The sequence below is a fragment of the Hemitrygon akajei genome, chromosome 20 (genome assembly GCF_048418815.1).
Source record: "Hemitrygon akajei chromosome 20, sHemAka1.3, whole genome shotgun sequence".
NCBI lineage: Eukaryota > Metazoa > Chordata > Chondrichthyes > Myliobatiformes > Dasyatidae > Hemitrygon > Hemitrygon akajei.
This window is the reverse complement of record NC_133143.1, coordinates 32,389,475-32,414,585: the sequence shown is the minus strand read 5'-3', so window position 1 is coordinate 32,414,585 and position 25,111 is coordinate 32,389,475. Positions and strand designations below refer to the sequence as shown.

The 25,111-nt window shown below is 39.4% G+C and overlaps 1 protein-coding gene across 3 annotated transcripts in view; it reads right to left on the bottom strand.

Moving 5' to 3' along the window:
• Window positions 1-251: 251 nt before the first annotated feature.
• The window catches only part of LOC140713701 (collagen alpha-6(VI) chain-like), a 96,256-nt gene continuing 71,396 nt past the window's right edge, over window positions 252-25,111 (bottom strand). For all 3 annotated transcript variants that reach the window (XM_073024101.1, XM_073024103.1, XM_073024102.1), the window contains 12 exons: window positions 24,723-24,758; window positions 24,547-24,609; window positions 16,036-16,098; window positions 11,483-11,515; window positions 11,348-11,384; window positions 10,273-10,287; window positions 9,685-10,178; window positions 6,544-6,643; window positions 4,854-5,522; window positions 2,053-2,161; window positions 1,910-1,962; window positions 252-948 (listed from right to left, as the gene is read on the bottom strand). In XM_073024101.1, the coding sequence (XP_072880202.1) occupies window positions 773-948; window positions 1,910-1,962; window positions 2,053-2,161; window positions 4,854-5,522; window positions 6,544-6,643; window positions 9,685-10,178; window positions 10,273-10,287; window positions 11,348-11,384; window positions 11,483-11,515; window positions 16,036-16,098; window positions 24,547-24,609; window positions 24,723-24,758 (1,848 nt within the window). In that variant the 3' untranslated portion in view covers window positions 252-772. The remainder of the gene's footprint in view (window positions 949-1,909; window positions 1,963-2,052; window positions 2,162-4,853; window positions 5,523-6,543; window positions 6,644-9,684; window positions 10,179-10,272; window positions 10,288-11,347; window positions 11,385-11,482; window positions 11,516-16,035; window positions 16,099-24,546; window positions 24,610-24,722; window positions 24,759-25,111) is intronic.

Genomic DNA, 25,111 nt, shown 5'->3' with positions numbered 1-25,111 from the left:
AACTTGTAGTGACTCATTCACTTATGAAAACGTGACAAAGAAGCAATGATGCAGTCATCTGTGGCTTATACTGCAGTCAATGTTACAAGCAATATTATTTGCTGCCAATGGGTTAGATCACAGGTTAACTTTGTACTACGATCTATGCACCTCTTCTTGAGGACTTCTGCTACCACTCCTGCATGTCATTGTTTGGGAATTAAAGTTCATGATTTTGTTGCTTTGTTGCACCCCAAAACACAAGAAAGCTGTTCTGCAGTTTACAAGGAAAATGCTGTATTGTTCAGCCTCTAATCGGTGGGAGATCTGAGATTATTATTGATCATACACTGCTTTTCAACATACATCTTTCATTTCAAGTAATTGAGTCCTTTGCCTGAGAGAAATATTTGACAAAGAAGTTTTCAAGTTAATGATAATTGAGAGTATAATCCAAGCAGGCAGATGAAGAGGAAAAGAATGGTCTGAATATTTGCACCATGTAGCAATAAGGATTTTTTGATTCAATGTCAAAGCATCAGCATTACAATCGTATACTTGTACAGCTCTATGTAAGTATTTACATGATTTCAAATATGCATATATAGAAGGATGGAGTTTCCCCTTTTAGAATTGATGGAAGTAGACAATATAGTTCTGAAACTAGTTCAACAGTATCTTACAACTGAACATGCTTCTCTGCTAATAACTCATACAAAAGAATTTAATTAACCTGATGTAATGTTTCATCACATCCTATGCTCAGTCACACCTTAACATATTCTGGTGTGTTTTACAATAGTGAATTTTTTAGACATGAGTTTTCACATTCCTTTTTTGTGTCAAATCTGTTGGCATTTCCTCCACAGCCACCATACCAGAATCGTTCACAGCCCCTTTCGTTGTCAAAGAACCACTTGATGGTGTAATTCTGACAGAGCCCTGTCTCCTGCTTCAATGCACACATATCTGCAAAGAAAAGAAACAGGTTGTGCTGATGAATGAGATAAAATATGAAAATATATAGGGAATGCCTACCTTAAAGTTTTGTTAAATGCTGCTTCGTTATCCAGAAGCAAAATTAACCTGAAATACTCTAACTCACCCTAAAATTAACCTTTATTCTAAACATGCATTTAAAATATATTTTGAGAATACCCTTTTTCGATGAACAAACGGAGGATTTTTGCTGATTTAATGTATTTTACTTTGTGATATTTTGAAGCTGCAATGGCCTCACTCAACCATGGGGTGGCACTGTGACACATCTAGTCGAACAGCTCACAACACACACAAAATGCTGAAGCAACTCAACAGGCCAGGCAGCATCTTGGAAAAGAGTACAGTTGACGTTTTGGGCCAAAACCCTTTGGCAGGACTGGCAAAGGGTTTCGGCTTGACAAGTTGATTGTACTTTTTTCCCAGATGCTGCCTGGCCTGCTGAGTTCTTCCAGCACTTTGTGTGTGTTGCTTTGATTTCCAGCATCTGCAGATTTTCTCTTGTTTGTAGTAGAACAGCTGACTTGTACCTGCAGAACCCCAGTTTCAATCTTGTGCTATGCTGTGGTCATAGACTTTGCACATTATTCTTGTGAGAGTTTGGGTTTCCTTCGGGAACTCTGATTTCCCATCTCATGTCAAAAACATGCAGATTAGTAGGTTGTTAGCCATCCTAAAATGGCCCATCTCCTTAGGTGGTGTTACAATTTAATGAGGGAAAGATGGGTTTGGATTAGGCAAGGTTAGTTCACAACTGATGCTCATCATGGACCCAGTGGCCTTCAGGTTCCTTTCTATGCTGTATGCTATGACACAAAACCTGTGCAAATTCATATACATACAGAGAGCACTTTCAGTAGACAGTGCACCTGTCCGTAGTCATAGTTGAGTACTAGTCATTATATACAAATGTTGCTTTCTCTTCACCTACCAGAAATGTTGTTGTAACTTTGGGGATTCTCGGAGTCATTCATAACAACCAACCTGCAATGAAGAAGCAATGACTTAGTCACAGAAAGTTCCCATTAACATTGCACAAGATCTATAAGCACCATAGATGTCAGTGAAACATACAACTGTAAATTAATAGGTGGCTCTTCTTCTGCTTCTTTCACAGTCTCCTGAGCTTTTATTCCTTTGCATTCCATCACAAGATCTGAAGGGGGATAGCTGTTGATTCCAGCTGTAAAATAAATAAAAAGCTTTAAGCCAACTCCACTATCTCAGTCAAAGAAAAAACAGTTGGAATATCTTTGTTAGTTCTCCCAAAAGACTGACACCACCCTGGAAGAAAATGGCACTTCTTCAGAATTTTCACTGTAGTTAGATGGCTGAGGAGGAACCTCCAGTTAAATTATCCACAAAATACTTTTAATCTTTTACTGTGGCTTCCAAGAATTAAATCAGTCATTAAAGGATAATAGCCATTTGCAACTAATGATGAAGTAATCAATCTTTGGATACCATTGTTTTTGCATTAGAATTCTCTCTCCAGTTTCTTTTGTTCATATCCATTCTACTATTTTGAAATTTGTAAATCGTTAAACCATTCTAATTTTCTCATGGTGTTTCTTAAAATGAAGTGTGATCAGTCATGGCACAATGTAGATCAGGGGGCTGAAGGTGAACTTTACTGTGCTTCTGTTAATGATCCCCAGTGTACATAGAACTGAGTCATTCTACAGACAAGGTTTCATTTTTCATCCTGAAAGACTCCTAGGCAATTGGGGCTGACTGTGGTAAACAAAAGATATTGAATATTTTATCAGAGATGGCTCTTACTTATTCAGAGATAGGTTTAGAACAAGGGAAGATGACATTCAATAAAATATGACAGTAGAGTGTATATTGAACTTCTTACAGATTGCTGGTTTATATCTGATGATTGTGGAGGAACTCAGGGAAGAATTAATAAAGGAGTAAACTACAGGTTTTCCTAATTTAGTGAGAAAAGGAATAATTGGGACAACTCATTTTTGAACTAGTAAGTGCAAAAAACATCTAATTTTCTTGTTTTTAATTACTATTGCTTGCCTACAGGTTAATCATCCCATGGCAAAATGGTAGACTGAGACATCCACGAAGTCCGAGGATATCATCGACATCAGTCACTTTACACAATGCTGCCATCCAGTGTTCCATCCGGGAATGGTACCATCAATTTGAGGAACTAATCGCTCACAGTCTTGGACTATATATATACTTTCTGGCGTGACTATGTTTTTTTATCCTTCACTATTTGAATGTGTTGTGTATGTTTTGCACCTTGGCCCCAGAAGAACACTTTCTCGTTCGGATGCATCCATATATGGTTGAGTGATAATTAAACTTGATTTAACTTTGACTTGAACGAATGAGTGACGCACTGGATAGGATGGTTTTCTTTTGTATACTGCAACTTTTGAATGGGGAAATCTAATAGCTGTTATCAGGTAAATTTAGCACACTTCAAGGTCTTTTAAAGACACTTTACTCCACACAAGATAAGCTACGAGATATACCAGTTAGTTGAGTGGTGTCATAGCAACAACCTTGCACTCAACATCAGCAAGACCAAAGAGCTGATTGTGGGACTTCAGGAAGGGTAAGACGAGGGAACACAAACCAATTCTCATAGAGGGATCAGAAGTGGAGAGAGTGAGCAATTTCAAATTCCTGTGTGTCAATATCTCTGAGAACCTAACTTAGATGCAACATATCAATGTAGCTATGAAGAAGGCAAGTCAGCGGCTATACTTCACTAGGAATTTGAGGAGACTTGGTTTGTCAACTAAGACACTTAAAAACTTCTACAAATGTACCATGGGGAGCATTCTGACTGGCTGCATCACTGTCTGGTATGCGGGGGGGGGGGTGTTTCTATTGCCCAGGATCAAAATAAATTGCAGAAGCTTGTAAAATTAGTCAGCTCTATCATGGGTACCAGCTTCTGTAGTTTCCAAGACTTCTTCAAGGAATGGTGCCTTAGGAAGGCGGGCAGCACCCATCATTAAGGAACCCACCACCCAAAACATATCCTCTTCTCACTGTTACTCTCAGGAAGGAGGTATAGAAGCCTGAAGATGCCTGCTCAGTGATTCAGGAACAGTTTCTTCCCCTCTGCCATCCGATTTCTAAATGGACTTTGAACCCATGAGCGCTATCTCACTACTTTTTTTTAATCTCTGTTACTGTGCAGTACATATTTTAACTTAACTACTTAGTAGACATATATATCCTTAAAGTAACTCAGTTTTATTCTCTTTATTTATTTCTCATGAATTTCATTGTACTGCTGCTGTAAGCTTAACAAATTTGATGACATATGCAAGTGGTCTTAAATCTGATTCTGAAGTAATTGTCTCATTGGAGTCAGAGTCTGATAAGTGTATGACTTCTGTTTACTAAAATAAGTGGATTTTTGAGGAACCCATGCCTTCTATCTTTTTGCTTTCACACTCAAGTTTTGATTGCTATATTAAATAAGCAGGAATGACCAGTGCATCAGATCTGCATGGGTGAGAAATCATTGATTATTTGTTACATCATGGCTAATTTTCTTTTAAATAACAAGCTCTTGCTTCACACAAACATTTTTGGGTTCTCTTGTGCAATCCAATCATTTTAGTATCCTAAAAGTGTTCCACACTTCTATACGATGACACATTTTGATTAATTAAGGATATGTGTAAGACGCAAGGCCATTGCGTTTTCTGATTGATTTTGGTTGCTTGTTTAGTTTGAATTATTTGTGCTGTAATAACTGCAAAGAATTTATTTATTTCCTATTAATATTACTGGGTCATCTCGTGTATTTATACTCATTAAGTACCAGGTATGAACATTCCAAAGTATCTAATTTTTTTCTGCAAGCTTCCTCCAAGGTTGCCACTTACTTGCCAAGGTTTTCAGAAAAGCCACAGCAAACTTTTGTGCATATTCTATTTCAGTGTCCAAGGCTTTGTCCAGATAAACTAAATGTTGCTCAGAAGGAAAACTAACAAACTCTTCCAGAAATGTTGCGTTCGCTACCTCTCCGAGGACCAAAGCAAACACTGCAAGGCCTTTACATTTAGCTTCATGTGCTACTTCCAGTAACTTTTTATCATCCATGTTTCTTTCACCTGAAACTATTGTAAAGATAACCTTGTGAGTCTGCTGTTTGGTGAAATTTGAGAAGAAATTTTTCAGGCTCCAATCAATGGTGCTGCTGATGCCAGTGGAGTCCTCTGGTGGACTGACTGAGTCTTGAATGTGCCTCTTCTTTAGTGTTCTTGAATTGTAATCCAAAATTGCAAATTCCAGTTCGTGTGGATCTTTCCCATATCTGAGCGTATAATTTGGAGAGTTTTGTACAATAGCCACTCTGGGATGAAGTTCAGACACCTTTGGTTCTTCGGAACTTAAAAATGTATTAACCATAGAACTCAAGAAATGTTGCACAGCTTCTGAATGCATGGGTTGCATTCCTTCTGAATTCTCCACAACAAAAGCTAAATCCAGATTCACGGGAATAAGAGATGGCTGTACAGTTCCCAGACACAAAGCTTTTGGTTCGCATTTATCTGTAAAAGAAAAAATAAGAATGTCCGTTTTGTTTCACTGTATTTTCCTTTATGAATTTGTTTAACTTACTTCACTGAAGCATTACAAATGATTTTGCTTCATTATATTCTGATGTTAATGTGGAGTCAAATTCACCTTTGGAATAAAACAAAGTGAAACTTAAAGGAGGAAAAAGAAACAACTTATTTCTCTATAAGCTGGCCATGAACTTGGTTTCTCGGTGTAAAGCAAATTATTTATAATGTTTAAACATATCCTCCACAACCAGTGGTTACAATTGATGGATTGCTTTCCATGGTACTGAATGTTAATACAAATACCTCCAGCCTGTAGAGATTTCTAATGCATAATTAAAGAGTCGGACATTCAATTTTGTGGTACTGCCCTCTGACTATGGGAGCACAGTCCTGTTTTCAGTACCTAATCCTGTAGTTGGGTTTGATCATTTTATATTAGCTAGTATTAAAAAGGTTGGCAAATTACTGGAACATTGAAACTATGAGATGCTGATTTAGTTGATTTTAGTTAAGATAAAGGTAGAGATACTACTGCTGATCCAAAAGCCTTAGAATAGTGAGGATAAAATTGTTAAAATAACAGGACGGGTACATAGATGTGAGGCACACTACAACAAATTCCTATTTTTGGGTAAAGTTCGAGAAAATGATGAAGAAGAGGCTTAAGAAAAAAAAGAGAAAAACTACTTCATGGATTCCGAAAAAGATAATGTGTCTGTTTCTTTCTGAATTCAGTCTAATGTGAGGCACGATCATAAAATGTTAGAATCAATCCTCACAGATGATGATTGAAACAAATAGCGCTTATCAAGATTCAGGATTGTTTAATGTCATTTCCAATACACAAGTTAAAGGAGAACAAAATAATTGTCAGAATCTCAGCTGATCTTTCACAATTCCAGCAAGCATATTTTCCAATACTTCTGAATAAGTTTAATAAGTTTGAATTTAATAAGTTTGAATGCAAGAAATCTCTCATACTGTAATTCTTTTACCATCATACCAAGGCAAAGTATGCACTGGGCGACCCTGCTTAACAGCTTCTTGGATTCTTGTTGCTGCTTTGGCAGTACGACCACTCCCCCTGAATCTTCAGGATCAACCTTAGTTAAATGAATAGAAAGAAATATACGATTCAGGAAAAAAGCATTTATCAGTTTGATAATAGTATAAGCAAATTTCTTTTACTCCATTAATAGATTGTCAGAATAGAAAACCATAAATTTCAGGTTACTACAACTAATTACTTAATGTATTTCAATCTAAATTAAAATAATTACCCAGTAAAGTATGCAGAATACTTAGTAAACTGATTAGTAAATTGTTATACATCAATGCAAGATACTATTTTGGGAATAAAATGCAAGTTTCTTTGCAAAATTCAAAATTTCTACAGAGATTCCACCATAAGGAACAGATAGAGATCTTATGAATGCATGCCACGAAACTGGTTAATGACTTTAAAGACTTATCGGTCATGTATTATATACCCACTGTAGCTTCCATGTAGCAAAATAGAAGGTTTATCTCCTGTGCCCTTTATGAGTGTGCTATGTGTAAGGGATTGTGGAGATGGGGCAGGGATTAGGACTAGTGCAGGAAATGGCAGTGACATTTTAAAGGCAGAGAAATTGAGAGCTGGGTGGCAGGTTGGGAATCATAAAGGGAGGCATGGTCATTAACTTGAGGAGATAAATGGCATTGCAGAATGGTTTGGCAAAGAGGATGATGTTAGTTGGGAGGGATTTAAAGGGCAAATACAGCAATGGAAGTCTGTGGTTGTTGAGGGGTTAATTATTGGTAAGGTAGGTTGTTGACAGATTGAGGGCAGATCACGTGCCTGAAAAGGTCACAGTATGGGATGGTGGCTGGTGAGGGAAAGAATTAGATAGTCCGAGGGAGGGCAGGATAAGTAAGGTACTTAAAGGAGCCTGCTTAAAGTGGGTTCCATGATTGGCTTTAAGTCAAACTGAAATTGTATTCTTTGACTTTAGTAGCCTGTATGTATCATGTTCATAAAGGTATCTGTGAGAAAGTACCAGAGTGGAGTAACCGGAGGATGCAGAATTAAAATAACTGAGAAATGAACTCGAGGTGTACAACAAAACCACAGTAATCCACCTTCTGGTTGCTGGGGAATCCAGATGGTTTGGCATTCGGGTCACCAGGACCCCATTCTCACCGATCCTGTAACACACCAAAGCCTCAGTTCCCACACACCCTTTAAACTCACTGAGCTTCTTGAACAACATCTTAAAGCGATTGAATTAAACGTATGTTGAAGTGTAAATTTTAATAATATCCAATCATCTGGAAAGTATGCCAGTATGGCATAACAAGCCCTGAGCATGTGGATTAAGAAGGTTGTACTGTGATTGGAAGTCTACATTTCTTTACGCATGTCATTGAAGTGGCTTCATTAATAATTTCAAAAATGAGATTTAAAACTTGAAAATTCCAAGAGAAGCAGAACAGACTAAAGAAATAGAAAGATATTTTTAAAAATTGAACATGCAGTAACAGCTTTCCAAATTACTATCACTAACATGAAAGACATCAACACTGAATGTTCCAGTTACTAGTGAAGGGATGGCAATAATTCTGAAATTAATCTGCCCATAAAGGTTTGGTTGGCCTTGCCTTACTTTCCAAAATGGATCAGTGACATCAAGCAAACTGAGCAGCCAATCAAAATGATGACTTTAAACTCTATAACAGGAGTAAGCTAGTCAGTCTCTTGGGCGTCCTTTAACATTCACTTAGATCGAGGCTGATCAGCCACAGAAATCTACACACCCTCCTTTCCCTCTAAACTTTAATACTTAATTATTAAAAACATACCTTGTTCTTAATGTTACTAATTGAACCAGAATGAATTGCTGTTTACAGAAGTGATTTCCAACCTCTATCACTAGAACTATTTCCTTACTGTCCTACCTCAAGCCCTGGCCCTAACTCTAGACTACATCCTCTACAATACAACTTCAATTATTTACGATCTGACCATTTGCAGATCTTGATACTTCAGCATCTGGCTCACAAGAAAGTGTTCGCTACATTCCCTTCCGCAGCCCCAGGGCCTGATCTGAGCCTGATTCCTCCATTTCTTTCCATTCACTTGGTTGCCGGTTCCTCACTTCCTTCTGACTTAACTGGGTCCTGCTCCCCATGTTTCCTTTCAATTTGCTGGGTCCCTGGTTATGCGCTCTCTTTCAACTGCTTCACGCACTTCCTTTAAGTTTACCTGTTTCATTATGAAAGTTATTATAATAGTGTAATTTTAAAAAAGTGAAGTAAAATATGTTGAGATATTGCTTTGGCATAACATTTCCAAATCTGGTATCACAATGTCCCAAAATTGCTGAATTATTGGAGCTCTACCATCACCCTAGACTCCCAAAGCAAACAAGCATGTGAAGAGTAATTCCTTTTAATGACATCTTCAGCATTTTGGTGAAAGTAAGATAAAGTTTGGAATGTAAGCAATGGATTGAGTGAAAATCTGAAACCTCAAGCTTTCATTAAAAATTGAAATGCTTTATAATTAGAATTATGTTTTTGAGTATTATTTTGAAAGACTTGCAACATACATCAAACTAGTTTTTCAGGGCAAGAGGGATTCTTCAGAAGTAATTAACACTCAGCACAATATTAAAACAAAACATTCAAAGATGCTTGGCGTTTTCATTAGAATTTAAACTTAGAATTGATAGCAAAAAGTTAAAGTTCACATCAAGTCACTGCTCAAAGACTGCAATGTGATAAGTTGTCTGTAGTTCTATGCGTATTATTTCCATAAGTTTATAATAACTATAATAAATTTTGACAGTGAAGTCTGACATCATTGCAACCAGCAACTCCAGGCCAATGCAGTAAGCTTCCATATATTTTTGCTTTTAACTGTATTTTGATCTTGGTATTAATGTTTGTCATATGAATTAGTCCATTTTAGAAAAAGAGGGCTGAGGAATTCCATATAAAGGAGTTAAGATATAAATACTAACAACAAAATGTAGGGCAGATACAGATATATCCTTTCTACTGCATGGAAAGATTGGCCTTCTACATTCCTTCAAATGTCAAGGTTAAATACTCATTGTACACACTGTAAGGAGAGATCCAAATAGGGAAACAATTTTCTTACTTGAAAAGTTTGCTTCACTTCAGGGATGTCTTTGAATGAGAGGATAACTGGCATGATATTTGCAGTACTGAACTGTTTAGCAGCAGTAGCAATAGACCTCGTGTCTTTGGATGCTCCATTAGTAAGAAAGACGGCGATTTTCTTCACAAGGACACCATTACGAACACGTTTAAAAGTATTTCTGACCACAGACTGCATACTTTTGCCCATATTCCGTTTCTTGCTTGATCGCTCATGACCCAGTTCTTCAATTTTTTTCAGAAGTGGCTGCTTTTTCCTAAAATCTGAAAATCGAATGTAAGGCTTTGCTTCAATATGGTACGTAAGGACAGCCACACGGGCACCTGTCGGACAGTTGTTTTCAGCGATATTGATGTCATTCAGCAAATTAATCACAATTTTCTTCATCCTTTCAAACACAGGAGGAGTGACATCTGAAGATGCGTCCAGAGCAAAGGCCAACTCCGTCGGGTAAGCTGGGCATGCTCCACTTCCTGCAAGAATGAACAAGCAATGAGCCGATAAGGACATCATTTAATTAATAGATTTAATCTATGGTTGTGGTAATAATCAATGAAGCTTACTTACTTGCTGAACAGCAAGCTGGAGGAAACAAAGTAATGAAGAGAATTAATACAAAATAAGAAGTGAATGAGGGCATGTTATTAAACTTCCTTTAATTTTTTTACACCTTAACTCATAGATTTAGACAGCATGGAAACAGGCCATTTGCCCCAAATCAACAATGTCATCCGAAGTCTCATGCTTAGCTAGTCCCATTTGCCCACATTTAGCCTATATTCTTGTAAGCCACATATCTACATCCACATATCTGTCCAAATGTCTTGTAAATGTTGTAATTGTATCCACCTCTACCAATTTCTTTGTTAGCTTGCTCCATAATACCCATCACGCTCTGCATGATAAACCTAACTCTCAAGTATCCTTTTAAATCTTTCCACTTACTTCTTAAAACCTATGCCCTCAAGTTTTAGATTTATAGCAATTCAAAAGCTGTAAGTTAACTAAACCTTAGCTCTCCATAGTTCCTCTTCTGGTTAGAACCTGGTGCAAGTTGTTAGGGATGTCTCCATAGATGTAATATCAGGAAATAGTCCCAACTCCATAAATGCAGGCTTCCTACACTTTGAGAGACCTGGACTTCTGATGCCAAACAGGTTTTTGTGAAAGAGAGCACCTTCTCCCTGATCTGATGTTCTTCCCTGACTGATTGCTCTATAAATGTGGCAGTGAGTTCCAGCAGGGATTAAAGGCATAGAGTACCTCCCCTTTAAGAAATGTAGGCTTGATTTAAGGAGATGGCCATTTTTAGCAGGAACATTTGTTCCTGAAATCATTGCTTGCAAGTGTGTGCCAACGTGAAACTCCACATGATCGGTACTAATTAAATGCACAAGTTATTGCACGAGCTGCACATGTGATATCTGTGTGCCTGGTGAGGTCTTGTGACAAACTGGCCGAGTCCTTACGAACCCCAGGTTGGTGCATCCTTTCCGAAAAACTTTGAAATTCCATCCCTTTGCTTTAAGGGAGCCTTTACATTGTGACACTGTGACAAAATCTGTTGGTTGGACTAGCAACTGCTTTTAAGTGTAATTGAAATTGAACCAACAGATTTGAAGCTTTTAATAAAGATACTCACGGCAGGTTGCTCGCACAGTCTTTATAAGATCACATGGCTGTAATGAAATAATGGAATTTAAGACTTTAAGAATATTAAACAAATTATATCAATTAATGTCAGCACTGTTAACTGTTCCTATATATGGTTACCTACCGATATTGCTGCACCTGTTGGTCCCTTGAGGCCCTATAATGAACAAAAAGAAAGAGTTGTACTGCAAAACTGGATAATTCACCTATACTTTACAGAAGTAAGAGTGGAGTTCTGATTAATATCGCTCATCTGTGAAAATTAAAGTTTCCAAACAACAAAAGCAAAATTGATGGTATTTAAGTTGTTTCACCAAAAAAGCATGCGAGATGTTTGCCCATGAGAAAGACATCATACGCTGTAACTTTCTATGGTTCTGTGAAGAGGGCTGGATTGACATCAGATACAAAGGCAGATTATCCTGATATCTAAGGGAAACTCTGGCTTTTGCAGTTTTAAGATCAAGGAAATGAAAGTCATGAAAAAAAACAACCAGAATTTAGCAGTGACAATGTGGAAATGAAAATGTCTTTTCTATTCTTGTTGGGGGACTGAGAGAAGATTTCTCTCAGCTGACGATTGAGACAATGCTTAATTTGGTTCAGATGTTTTTGTTCTTTCCCTACACTTTCCAATTGCTTTATATATGTACGAAGGGTGATTGATGGGTTCGTGGCCAAAGGTAGAAGGAGTCAATTTTAGAAAACCTAGCATATTTATTTTTCAACTTAGTCCTCTCCTACATTTACACACTTAGTCCAGCGGTCGTGGAGCATACGGATCTTGGACCTCCAGAAAGTGTCCACAAATGGGTGATTGATAAGTTCATGGCCCAAAGTAGAAGGAGATGAGTTATACAGCTCTCGTTACATGCACATACAGCTCAACTCTTTGAGTTATTATGCAAAAAGTTTGAAGTTAATAACTCAACAGTTAATAACTCACCAGGGGTGATTGATAGGTTTGTGGCCCAAAGTAGAAGGAGATGAGTTATTAACTTCAAACTTTCTGCATAATCACTCAAAGACTAGAACTGCAAGTCCATGTAACAAGAGTTGAATAACTCATCTCCTTCTACCTTAGGCCACGAACTTATCAATCACCCATGCTGTGGACACTTTCTGGAGGTCCAAGATCCGTATGCTCCATGACTGCTGGACTGAGTGTGTAAATGTAGGAGGTGACTATGTTGAAAAATAAATGCTCTAGGTTTTCTAAAATCGACTCCTTCTAACCTTAGGCCACAAACTTATCAATCACCCCTCGTACATTAAATTTGTATAGCTCCGGAGTGGCAATTGTGCCTAGAAGACCTCTGAACATGTAATGGATACTTTACCTACAAAAGCCTCTTAATTCTATCAGATGATGAACACATAGGCATTATTAGACAAAATAATATACACAAGAGATGCTGCTGTTGCTAGAAATCTTGAGCAACACACACTAAATGCTGGAGGAACTCAGCAAGTCAGGCAGATAGATAGATAGATACTTTATTCATCCCCATGGGGAAATTCAACTTTTTTTCCAATGTCCCATACACTTGTTGTAGCAAAACTAATAACATACAATACTTAACTCAGTAAAAAATATGATATGCATCTAAATCACTATCTCAAAAAGCATTAATAATAGCTTTTAAAAAGTTCTTAAGTCCTGGCGGTTGAATTGTAAAGCCTAATGGCATTGGGGAGTATTGACCTCTTCATCCTGTCTGAGGAGCATTGCATCGATAGTAACCTGTCGCTGAAACTGCTTCTCTGTCTCTGGATGGTGCTATGTAGAGGATGTTCAGAGTTTTCCATAATTGACAGTAGCCTACTCAGCGCCCTTCGCTCAGCTACCGATGTTAAACTCTCCAGTACTTTGCCCACGACAGAGCCCGCCTTCCTTACCAGCTTATTAAGACGTGAGGCGTCCCTCTTCTTAATGCTTCCTCCCCAACATGCCACCACAAAGAAGAGGGCGCTCTCCACAACTGACCTATAGAACATCTTCAGCATCTCACTACAGACATTGAATGACGCCAACCTTCTAAGGAAGTACAGTCGACTCTGTGCCTTCCTGCACAAGGCATCTGTGTTGGCAGTCCAGTCTAGCTTCTCGTCTAACTGTACTCCCAGATACTTGTAGGTCTTAACCTGCTCCACACATTCTCCATTAATGATCACTGGCTCCATATGAGGCCTAGATCTCCTAAAGTCCACCACCATCTCCTTGGTCTTGGTGATATTGAGACGCAGGTAGTTTGAGTTGCACCATATCACAAAGTCCTGTATCAGTTTCCTATACTCCTCCTCCTGTCCATTCCTGACACACCCCACTATGGCCGTGTCATCAGCGAACTTCTGCACATGGCAGGACTCCGAGTTATATTGGAAGTCTGATGTGTACAGGGTGAACAGGACCGGAGAGAGTACGGTTCCCTGCGGCGCTCCTGTACTGCTGACCACCGTGTCAGGCCTACAGTCTCCCAACCGCACATACTGAGGTCTATCCGTCAAGTAGTCCACTATCCAATCCACCATGTGAGAGTCTACTCCCATCTCCGTTAGTTTGTGCCTTAAGATCTTGGGCTGGATGGTGTTAAAGGCACTAGAGAAGTCAAGGAATGTAATCCTCACAGCACAACTGGCCCCATCTAGGTGAGAGAGTGATTTGTGCAGCAAATACATGATAGCATCCTCCACTCCCACCTTCTCCTTATACGCAAACTGAAGAGGATCCTGGGCGTGCCTGGTTTGTGGCCTCAGATTCTGTATTATCAGCCGCTCCATGGTCTTCATCACGTGCGACGTCAAGGCAACAGGTCTGAAGTCATTCAACTCCTTTGGTTGTGGTTTCTTCGGTACCGGGACAATACAGGATGTTTTCCACTGTCTGGGTACTCTTCTCTGCTCCAGGCTCATGTTGAAGATGCGCTGTAGTGGTTCTCCCAGCTCAGTCGCACAGGCCCTCAGTAATCGTGGGGAAACTCCATCCGGTCCAGCCGCCTTGCTGGTACAGATCTTCCTCAGTTGACCTTCCACCTGTGCAGCCGTAATCCTGGGCATGGGCAAGGTCTCCTGTGAGTGGCTATTTTCCTGTGAAGGAAGTAAGCCTGGTGTGGATTTCTGCGGTGAGGATGAGATTGAGCTGTCGAACCTGTTGAAGAAGTTGTTCAGCTGGTTCGCTTTCTCCACATCTCCACTTATGTTCGCCCCCCGCTTTGCACCGCATCCGGTGATGATCTTCATCCCATCCCACACCTCCTTCATGCTTTTTTTCTGCAGCTTTTGTTCTAGCTTCCTCCTATACTGCTCCTTTGCCCCCCTTATCTGTACTCTGAGTTCCTTCTGAACTCTTTTAAGCTCCAACCGATCACCATCTTTAAAGGCCCTCTTCTTCTGGTTTAGGAGGCCTTTGATGTGACTAGTGATCCAGGGCTTATTATTGGGATAGCAGCGAACAGTTCTAACAGGGACAACGGCATCCACACAAAAGTTAATATAGTCCGTTGTGCATTCAGTGACCTCCTCAACGCCCCCACAGAGCCCCCCTTGCAGTACATCCCAGTTAGTAGTACCGAAGCAGTCTCTCAGGGCCTGTTCAGCTTCAGGAGTCCACTTCCTAAAAGAACGTGTGGTAGTGGGATGCCTCATCACAATTGATTTATATCTGGGCTGTAACAAAACCAGGTTGTGATCAGCTTTCCCCAATGAAGGCAGTGGGGATGCACTATATGCCTCCTCTACGTTTGCATACAGTAGGTCAATAGTCCTATTACCCCTGGTGTAGCAATCCACGTAGCAGCATCTTTGAAGAGGAGTTAAAAGGCAAAGTTTCCTGACTTCTACTCTCTTTGTTTCCAGATTGAAGGATCTCAGCCTGAAACATCAACTGTTTATTTTCCTCCATAGATGCTGCCTGGCTCATTGAGTTCCTACAGCATTTTGTGTGCATGTGTGTTGAATCAGAAAAGTGAACTCATTTCCTTTACATTAACCACACACTGTTGTTTATAATTTTCACCTACCCCCCCCCCCCCCCACCGTGCTGAAGGTGATGTTATCTGATAGCCGTTGATAACTGGAGGAATGTCTTCTCCATAGACAATGTCATGGTCAGAGTCACATGACCATCATTGATACTCTCCTTCAGAATCACTGTACCTGAAGCAGTAAACCTTGCTCAAGCCTACTTCTATTCAGAGGATATAAATTTCTGTTGTTATTGGTATATTTTTGTTGTAACTCCAGCTTGTAACTGTGCTTTCATGGAAACATACTAAGCTGCTTTGCAGACAGTGGGGAAAAAAGGAGAACAAACTGAAAAAAGGTTATAAAATAAGGAGTGGCCAAAAGCTTATTAAGTTGGTGGTTGTAAGGAAGCTTTTAAGCAGGGAACTGAGATAAATAAACTTAGTAAAGGAGGTGGACTTATGGAACTTAGACAGTTTTAGAGACCAAATTTTAAAATTCAATGATTCACTGATTGCTGTTGAGTAATTATTTGAAATTTCATTTTAAAACATGTAACGGATGTGCAGGTAATGCAGCTGTGTAATGCTCAATAAAGTAGTATTAACTTTGTACCAGTGATAGTAAAACACACCATGACAATTGTGTGAAATATTGGAGTATCAAGTGTAATGACAACTTGAAACTAAATAATCAAATATCTCACCATCTTACCTTTGGTCCAGGATTTCCTGTCACTCCCGACTCGCCAAGGTCACCAGGATCACCAGCATAACCCTGACAAGAATGAACACGTCACATTAGTTTGGTGGAATCTTATCAAGGGATAATTCACACCATTTTCATACTTCACTCCCTGGATAACAATTCACAAAAGGAAGTACTCAAAGCCCAGCCTCAGGGTTTGAGACCTGAACTATGGCTGGATTCACTGTAGGAACTTGAGAGTATTGTGTTGTGCTTGCTCCGGGAGATAGTTGTGTTCCAGAGTCCGTGAGAATGGTGAACAAGTGCTCACCCCTCATGGGAGGAAGAAATAAAGCAAGTGCAGGAATCCACTGGACACATGACAGTCTCAGACATGCTTCAATCAGTAAGTATTCCTGGGGAAGGAGGGGTCTAATGCTGGTGTTCATGACAATGCTTTATTTGAGGGCAATCATTTTGCACAAGAAAGGAGTGGTCAATAGGATTCAATAGTTAAGGGGTTTAATCAGCACCCTAACTCAATAAGTAGGATGGCCTAAGTCTGCTCCTATGACTGATGATCTTTTTGTCAAAGCTACTTGATGAATACCTTGCTTCAGTATTCACTACGGAAAAGGATCTTGGCGATTGTAGGGATGACTTACAGTGGACTGAAAAGCTTGAGCATATAGACATTAAGGAAGATGATGTGCTGGAGCTTTTAGAAAGCATCAAGTTGGATAAGTCACCGGGACTAGACGGGATGTGCCCCAGGCTACTATGGGAAGTGAGGGAGGAGATTTGCTGAGCTTCTGGCAATGATCTTTGCATCATCAATGAGGACGGGAGAGTTTCTGGAGGATTGGAAAGTTGTGGATGTTGTTCCATTATTCAAAAAAAGGAGTAGGGATAGCCCAGGAAATTATAGACCAGTGAGTCTTACTTCAGTGGTTGGTAAGTTGATGGAGAAGATCCTGAGAGGAAGGATTTATGAACATTTAGAGAGGCATAATATGATTAAGAATAGTCAGCGTGGCTTTGTCAAAGGCAGGTTGTGCCTTACGAGCCTGATTGAATTTTTTGTGGATGTGACTAAACACATTGATGAAGGTAGAGCCGTAGATGTAGTGTATATGGATGTTAGCTAGGCATTTGATAAGGTACCCCATGCAAGACTTATTGAGAAAGTAAAGAGGCATGGAATCCAAAGGGACATTGCTTTGTGGATCCAGAATTGGCTTGTCTTCAGATGGCAAAGAGTGGTTGTAGACGGGTCATATTCTGCATGGAGGTTGGTGACCAGTGGTGTGCCTCAGGGATCTGTTCTGGGACCCCTACTCTTTGTGATTTTTATAAATGACCTGGATGAGGAAGTGATGGGATGGATTAGTAAATTTGCTGATAATACTAAGGTTGAGGGTGTTGTGGATGGTGTGGAGGGCTGTCAGAGGTTACAACGGGACATTGATAGGATGCAAAACTGGGTTGAGAAGTGGCATATGGTATTTAACCCAGATAAGTGTGAGGTGGTTTATTTTGGTAGGTCAAGTATGATGACAGAACATAGTATTAATGGTAAGACTCTTGGCAGTGTGGAGGATCAGAGGGACCTTGGGGTCCAAGTCCATAGGACACTCAAAGATGCTACGCAGGTGGACTCTGTCATTAAGAAGGCATACGGTGTATTGGCCTTCATCAATTGTGGGATTGAGTTTAAGAGCTGAGAGGTAATGTTGCAGCTATATTAGATCCTGGTCAGACCCCACTTGGAGTACTGTGCTCAGTTCTGGTTGCCTCACCACAGGAAGGATGTAGAAGCATTGAAAGGGTGCAGAGGAGATTTACAAGGATGTTGCCTGGATTGGGGAGCATGCCTTATGAGGATAGGTTGAGTGAACTTGGCCTTTTCACCTTGGAGCGACGGAGGATGAGAGATGACCTGATAGAGGTGCTCAAGATAATGAGAGGCATTGATAGTGTGGATAGTCAGAGGCTTTTTCCCAGGGCTGAAATGACTAGCATGAGAGGACACAGTTTTAAGGTGCTTGGAAGTAGGTACAGAGGAGATGTCGGGGTAAGTTTTTACATAGAGAGTGGTGAATGCCTGGAATGGGTTGCTGGCGATGGTACTGGAGGTGGATATGATAGGGTCTTTTAAGAGACTCCTGGATGGCTACATGGAACTTAGAGTATGAGTAAAGTCTAGGTACAGTAGTTCTATGGTGGGGACATGTTTAACACAGCTTTGTGGGCCAAAGGGCCTGTATTGTGCTGTAAGTTTTCTATGTTTCTAAGTTACAGGGAGAAGGTAGGAGAATGGGGTTGAAAGGAACAATAAATCAGCCATGATGGTACATTAGAGCAGACATGTTGGGCTGAATGGGTTAATTCTGCTCCTACTGTGTGTCATGTGGTCAAATAGAATAATGAATCTCACATTTATTGCTTTCATTACTCCAGACCAGCGGTTCCCAACTTTGGACCCACAGACCCCTTGCTTAATAGTATTGGTCCGTGGTTTAAAAACATTGGGAATTCCTGCTCTAGACAAAAGGATATCACTCAATGTTAGAAAACATTTTGTGATCGGTTAATGTCCTTTGGCCAATATTTCAGAAGTCAGTGAGGAAGTGAAAGACTTCTTAAGTGGTAATCTCTGATTTATCCCAATCTTACATATTAGGTGACATGGCAGAGCGATGCCTGATGGATGAAATAGTGCAGAGAAAGCAATTCCATTCCAGGCCGATGGGAAACATTGCAGAAGACGGGGAATAAGGTGAACAGGATGAAAGGTTTGCATTTCCAAATGGCTTTGACCATTGTCCCAATATGTTCTTGAAGAGGTTTAAGCAAATTTGGTAAATAACTGTGCAGCAGGAAGGGCCTTTGGGGTGGAAATATAATGTCCACAAGGACTGCAAGAGGTGAATAGCATTAAAATAAAGAGTGGTACTGTTTTTTTCCAGTGGGAAGGATACCTGGCTAAGCTTTGTATGGAAGTAATTGCCCTTAGAAATCAGCCACATTCATCACTACATTCCTGAAAATAGCTTATTTCCCAAATGAAAAGTAGTTGCAATCATTTGTAGCTTGAAACATCCAGAAAATTGATTGTGGATTCCAGTTACAGATCCCCCCCCCCCCACCATTCCTGGGGAGCTGCTTGGGTAAATAGGTCACCTTGTTCTGAGACTAGCTCTGTTGCACACTTCCAGACCAACCATATTCCGAACCAAGGTAGATCCTCTTTGACTCATTAACTGTTTACGTGCTGTTCTCAGAACCTAACTACCTATTTCTCCTTCCCGCCCCCAGTCTGATCCTCAGAAATCCTTCCCACACTCCCAATGAGCTGACCAGTGAGTAAAGATTCAAGGCACAGCTTTCACCCTTGCAACCCTCATTCCACCTTCAACATGAGGGGCATAGAGAGGATGGATGCTCTCAATCTTGTCCCCAGGGTTGGGGAATCAAAAAATACATGGCATGGATTTAAGATGAGAGAAGAAAGATTTAATAGGAACTTGGTGGTGAGGGGGGCAACTTTTACTTCAACCTAGAGGGTGGAGTTGATGTAGAATGAGCTACACTCATACGAGACAGGTACAATAGCAACTTTTAAAAGACAGGTACATAGTTTGGAAAGGTTTAGAAAGATATGGGCCAAACACTAGCAAATAGTACTAGCTTGAATGGGAATCTTGGTCAGTATTCTCCAAAAGGGCTGAAAGGCATCTTTCCACGCTGTATAACTCTATGACTTCATAAGCTACTGTTTCTAGTCACTCAGCTGCACATGTGACCTGTCACATGATTTATTTATTGAGCTACAGTGTAGAATAGGCCCTTCCAGCCCTTCGATATGCGCCACCCAACAACCCTCAAGTTAACCCTAGCCTAATCACGGGACAATTTACAATGACCAATTCACCAACCAACCTGTACAACTTTGGACCGTGGAAGGAAACTAGAGCACCTGGAGGAAGCCCATGTGGGCACAGGGAGAACGTACAAACTCCTTACAGGACAACAGCGTGAACTGAACCTGCGTCGCTGGTACCCCGATCCTGAAAGTGCCTGATGCTACATTTTTTATATTATCATGTTTTGCCACTAGATGGCGAACTTCGCTTATACATTACCATGCTATTATCCTGTGTCGAATGAAATCAGTTCAGAAATGTCCTTTAATCAAGATCCTCTTGAATTTTTTTAAATAATGGCAAATAATTTAATTTATATAAATTCTTTATATCATTATCAACTCTTATACCTAAATACTTTATACCATTTGCCGGCCATCTAAATTGAGTTATTAATCGACATTGACTATAATCTCCTTTAGTAAGGGGTAGAATTTCACTTTTATCTCAATTTATTTTGTACCCTGATATTTTCCCATATTCTTCCAATCTAGAAGATAATTTACGCAATGAATGCAATGGGTTAGTTAGATAAATCAGAACATCATCAGCAAATAGGTTAATCCTATATTTCTCCTGATTAACTCTGAAACCCATAATATCTGAGTCAGTTCCAATTAATTCAGCTAATGGTTCTATCGCCAACACAAATAAAGCAGGTGATAGTGGACAACCTTGTCTAGCTGACCTTGTTAACTGAAATGATGTTGAAATTTGGCCATTTGTCACCACTTTAGCTTTGGGGTTAGTATTTAAGGTTTTAATCCATTTTATAAAAGATACTCCTAATCCATATTTTTACAGTACCTTAAATAAAAAATCCCATTCCAATCTATCAAATGCTTTTTCTGCATCCAAAGCAACTGCCGCACTCATTTCTTCCCTCTTTTGTGCCAAATGAATTATGCTAAGTAACTGAGTTACATTATCTGCCGATTGTCTATTTTTAATAAATCCTGTTTGGTCCATGTGTATTAATTTTGGTAAGTATTTAGATAATCTATTAGATAAAATCTTTGCTATTATTTTATAGCCCATGTTCAACAAAGAAATAGGTCTATATGATGTTGGCTTTAAAAGATCTCTGTCTTTTTTGGGCAATACTATTAAAATAGTTGTTGAAAAAGATTCTGGAAGTTTATGCGTTCTTTCCGTTTGGTGTATTAGCTCCATAAAAGGAGGAATTAATAAATCTTTAAACTTTTTGTAAAATTCAGGCGGAAAACCATCTTCTCCTGGGGATTTATTACTCTGAAGTGATCCTAGAGCTTCTTCGACCTCTTTTAATGTAAAAGGCACATCTAATCCTTTCTGTTCTTCCGAATTCAATTTTGGGAGAGTTATTTGTGATAAAAACCTTTCTATCTCAACAATATCATTTTGTGATTCTGATTGATACAGTTCAGAATAAAAAAATTTAAAAGTTTCATTGATTTCTAAAGGTTTATAAGTAATTTCATTTACACTTGTTCTAATTGCATTTATCGTTTTGGAAGCCTGGACTGTTTTTAACTACCAAGCAAGGATCTTGTGTGATAAATCTTTTGTGTTATTTCCAATTAAGGGCTTATTTAAGAGATAAGCTGGGTCAATGTTATTGCCGAAACCTAATAAAATAGAAACTTTAATTCATAAAGGAAAAATTTTAAAAAAAATTTCTGGTATGTATAATTTGATTCAAAAACAGGCAACTAAACAAGGAATTCATAAGTCAAGACAAAAATGGGAAACTGATTTGAATATTAAAATTGATGAAACAAGTTGGTCAAGATTATGCCTTGACAGTATGAGAAATACAATAAATGTTCGATTAAGATTAGTACAGTATAACTTTTTACATCAAATATATATTATACCACAAAAAATAAATAGATTAAACTCAAATTTATCTGATCAATGTTTTCGATGTAATCAAGAAATTGGTACTTTTTTACACTCTACTTGGTCTTGTTTTAAAATTCAACCTTTTTGGACAAATTTAAGAGTTTTACTGGAACAAATTATTGGAATACAACTTTCACATAATCCAACATTATTTTTACTAGGCAATATTGAAGGGATAAAATCAAAATCCAAATTGAATAAATATCAGAAAGAATTCATAAAAATTGCATTGGCAGTAGCCAAAAAGGCTATTGCAGTTACCTGGAAATCGGATTCATACTTAAGTATAGATCGTTGGAAAAATGAAATTTTTAGCTGCATTCCACTTGAAAAAATTACTTATAATTTAAGAGATAAATATGAAATATTTCTGAAAATTTGGCACCCTTATTTACAAAAAACAGGATTAAATATATAAGTGCTCCGAAGATAAAATTATTGGTTATCTGGGGAAAGAAAGAAATATACATATTAAAGCTATTATGAACTCCGTGGAGCATGTGGGGATCTTCTGATATCCAGGCATTCTTTCTTTCTTTCTTTTTTTTCTTTCTTTTTTCTTCTCTTTTTTTTTCTATAGAGTTATGTTGGGGGGAGGGGTTAAGGAGAGGGGAGAAGGGTTGATTTTTTTTTCTTTCTGTAACCTATTTGAAAATTCAATAAAAGAAAGAAGAAATGTCCTTTAACAGAATGGCAGGAAAATCATGCCTGACTGACTAGGACATTGGAGCAGCACGCGCATGAAGATTAAGGGTGAAGTGGTCATTCTTCATCCCTGGAAAGAGTATGCCAATGAGTTGGAAAAGATGAACAGCAGAGCTAAACAGCTGGTGTCTGCTAAGTGTGAGGAGGAAGTATATTACCAGCTTCTGCTAAATGTGTGCAGCGGTTGTGCAGCACTGGGTAGCACCGTACCATCGTGCCAGAGACCCGCATTCAATCCTGACCTCTGGTGCTGTGTGTGTGGAACTTACATGTCGTCTCGTAACCACATGGGTTTCCTCTGGGTGCTCCAGTTTCCTCCCAAATCCCAACGATATATGGGATGGTAGGTTAATTGATCACTGTATATGTATGTATCTAAATGGTGGAATCTGGGGAGAGATGATGTGAATGAGGTGGAGAATGAAAGCTGAATTAGTATAACTGGGTGTTTGATGGTCAGCATAGGCACAATGGAGCGAAGGGCCTGTTTTCATTTAGGGCTATTGTACCTGGTGCAAGGTATCTGATAAGGCTTATCGACACAGTAGTGTAGTGGTTAGCAGACGACCTGGGTTCAATTCCCACCGCTGCCTGTAAGGAGTTTGTACGTTCTCCCCGTGACCATGTCCTCCCACAATCCAAAGATATACCAATTGGACAGTTAATTGGTCGTTGTAAATTGTCCCGTGATTAGGCTACGATTAAATTAGGAGGTTGCTGGGCAACGCAACTTGAAGGACCAGAAAGGCCTAAATAAAATAATAAATAAAACCTAACAGGAAGGTGGCTGTGCTACAATTTTTGTATTATCATGTTATGGCACTAGAGGGCGCACATCTCTTATTATGCCACTGAGAAGGCTATTAAGAGACAGGGTAATCTGCGACTGAATAACTAAGCACAAGGGCATCTAACCTGCTTGCTTTGTAAGAAGTTACTCTCTTTATACTTGCTTTTAAATACAGTTGTCTGCTGCTTAGACTATAACCTAAAACACAGTCAGAGTGACCACGATACTAGCTTGAACAGTTTATAGTTTGAGAGGTTGATTATTAGGTACGGAAATTCCAAAGTGGCATCCGGGTGGCCCACCAATGCCTATCTTATCACCTTTCTTAATGTAGAGCCAGTCAGGTGAATCTGCAATGAGGGACACCTTGGCTGTACATACGGAAGGGTGAGGGGTGGGTGGTGGAGACTCTCTTTAGTACAGACATGCTCCTCTTCTGCCCTCGACCCTTGTTTTTCTCCTGGAAGGATTCAGCCAAGGTTTTCTGAAGTATGGACTGTCCAGGCAGCAAAATCTCACCGAGGATGCTAGAGGTTCTATAGCACAGACAGAAAGTCTGCAATGCAACACAACCAGGAGCCCAGAGAAGACTGAGAAGCCAAGGAAAGGGAGGGCAACCTGTCAGTCAGATAGTTGTAATGAGCTGAATAGCCAAAGTCTGGGTCATTTTCATAACTGATTTCTTTCTGCACAATTTTAATAACACCCATTTATTTCACTTTGTTTAGATTTTATTGCTAACTTTATAGGTGGCGAATGGAGATATGTCTCTACCAAAAGAGGTGTAAAGGCATTCCTTCCCTCTGCAAGTCTGCAGGTCACCCTTGGGCAAGGTGTAGCACCTGCTTAGTTCCCCCCCCCCCACCCACCCCGATCAGGATCACGTCAAGCCGTGGGAGCAGGTGGTGAATGGTTGTATGAGCAGTTGGTGCAGATCACATGTCCTGGTTATGTGACTGCTGACGTCAAGCAGACAATCTCTGAAGAGTATTGATAATGGCTCAGGTCACCCATCTTGTAAAGACACTGCCCAGAAAGTGGCAACGACAAGCCACTTCTGTAGAAAACTGTAGAAATCATGGACCCACATCTTACAACACGATATATAATGAACAAATTCTAAACTGCAATAATCTATTGTTTTACATTAATAGATTGTCAACCAAATAGCATTCTTTTTTTAAAATATCAAATATGGATTAAGAATTTAATGTTTTTCAGTCAAGTTCCTACCTGGTTCCCTTTCATTCCTTTGAATCCTTGTTCTCCATTTATTCCTGCTTCTCCTCTTTCTCCCTAAAACCATGATAACAAATGTGGCACAAAGAAGAGTCATCTTTGATAATAATGAATTCAAACCTAAAGATCAAAGTAGTTTTACTCTAGATATTAAAAGCTATTAAACATACCTTTTTGCCAATGTTTCCCTGGGGCCCTATTTCTCCCTGCAAAGTAATGAAGTAATATTTTTAGCACTATAGGGCTAGAGCATGGAGCATAACTTTGCTTATGTATTAAACAGTTAACTACAATTGTTAGCTGGGTTAATGCAGTTCTTCTTCTGTTGTTCTATCGCTTTCTGATGAAGTTAAAGAAATCCTTAAGGTAAACTGCTTTGCTTTGAGTCTAAAAGTCCAGATGTGTACTCCTCATTTGGATATCCTAAGACTTACCCATCCAGTACTTCCCACCCTGGAAAGATCTTCTCCAAACCCAGTGAATGCAAAGGAATAACTGCTATTCCAGACACTCGCCTAACTCCAGAGCAGGAGGTCTGTCAGAGGCATGTTAATAAAGC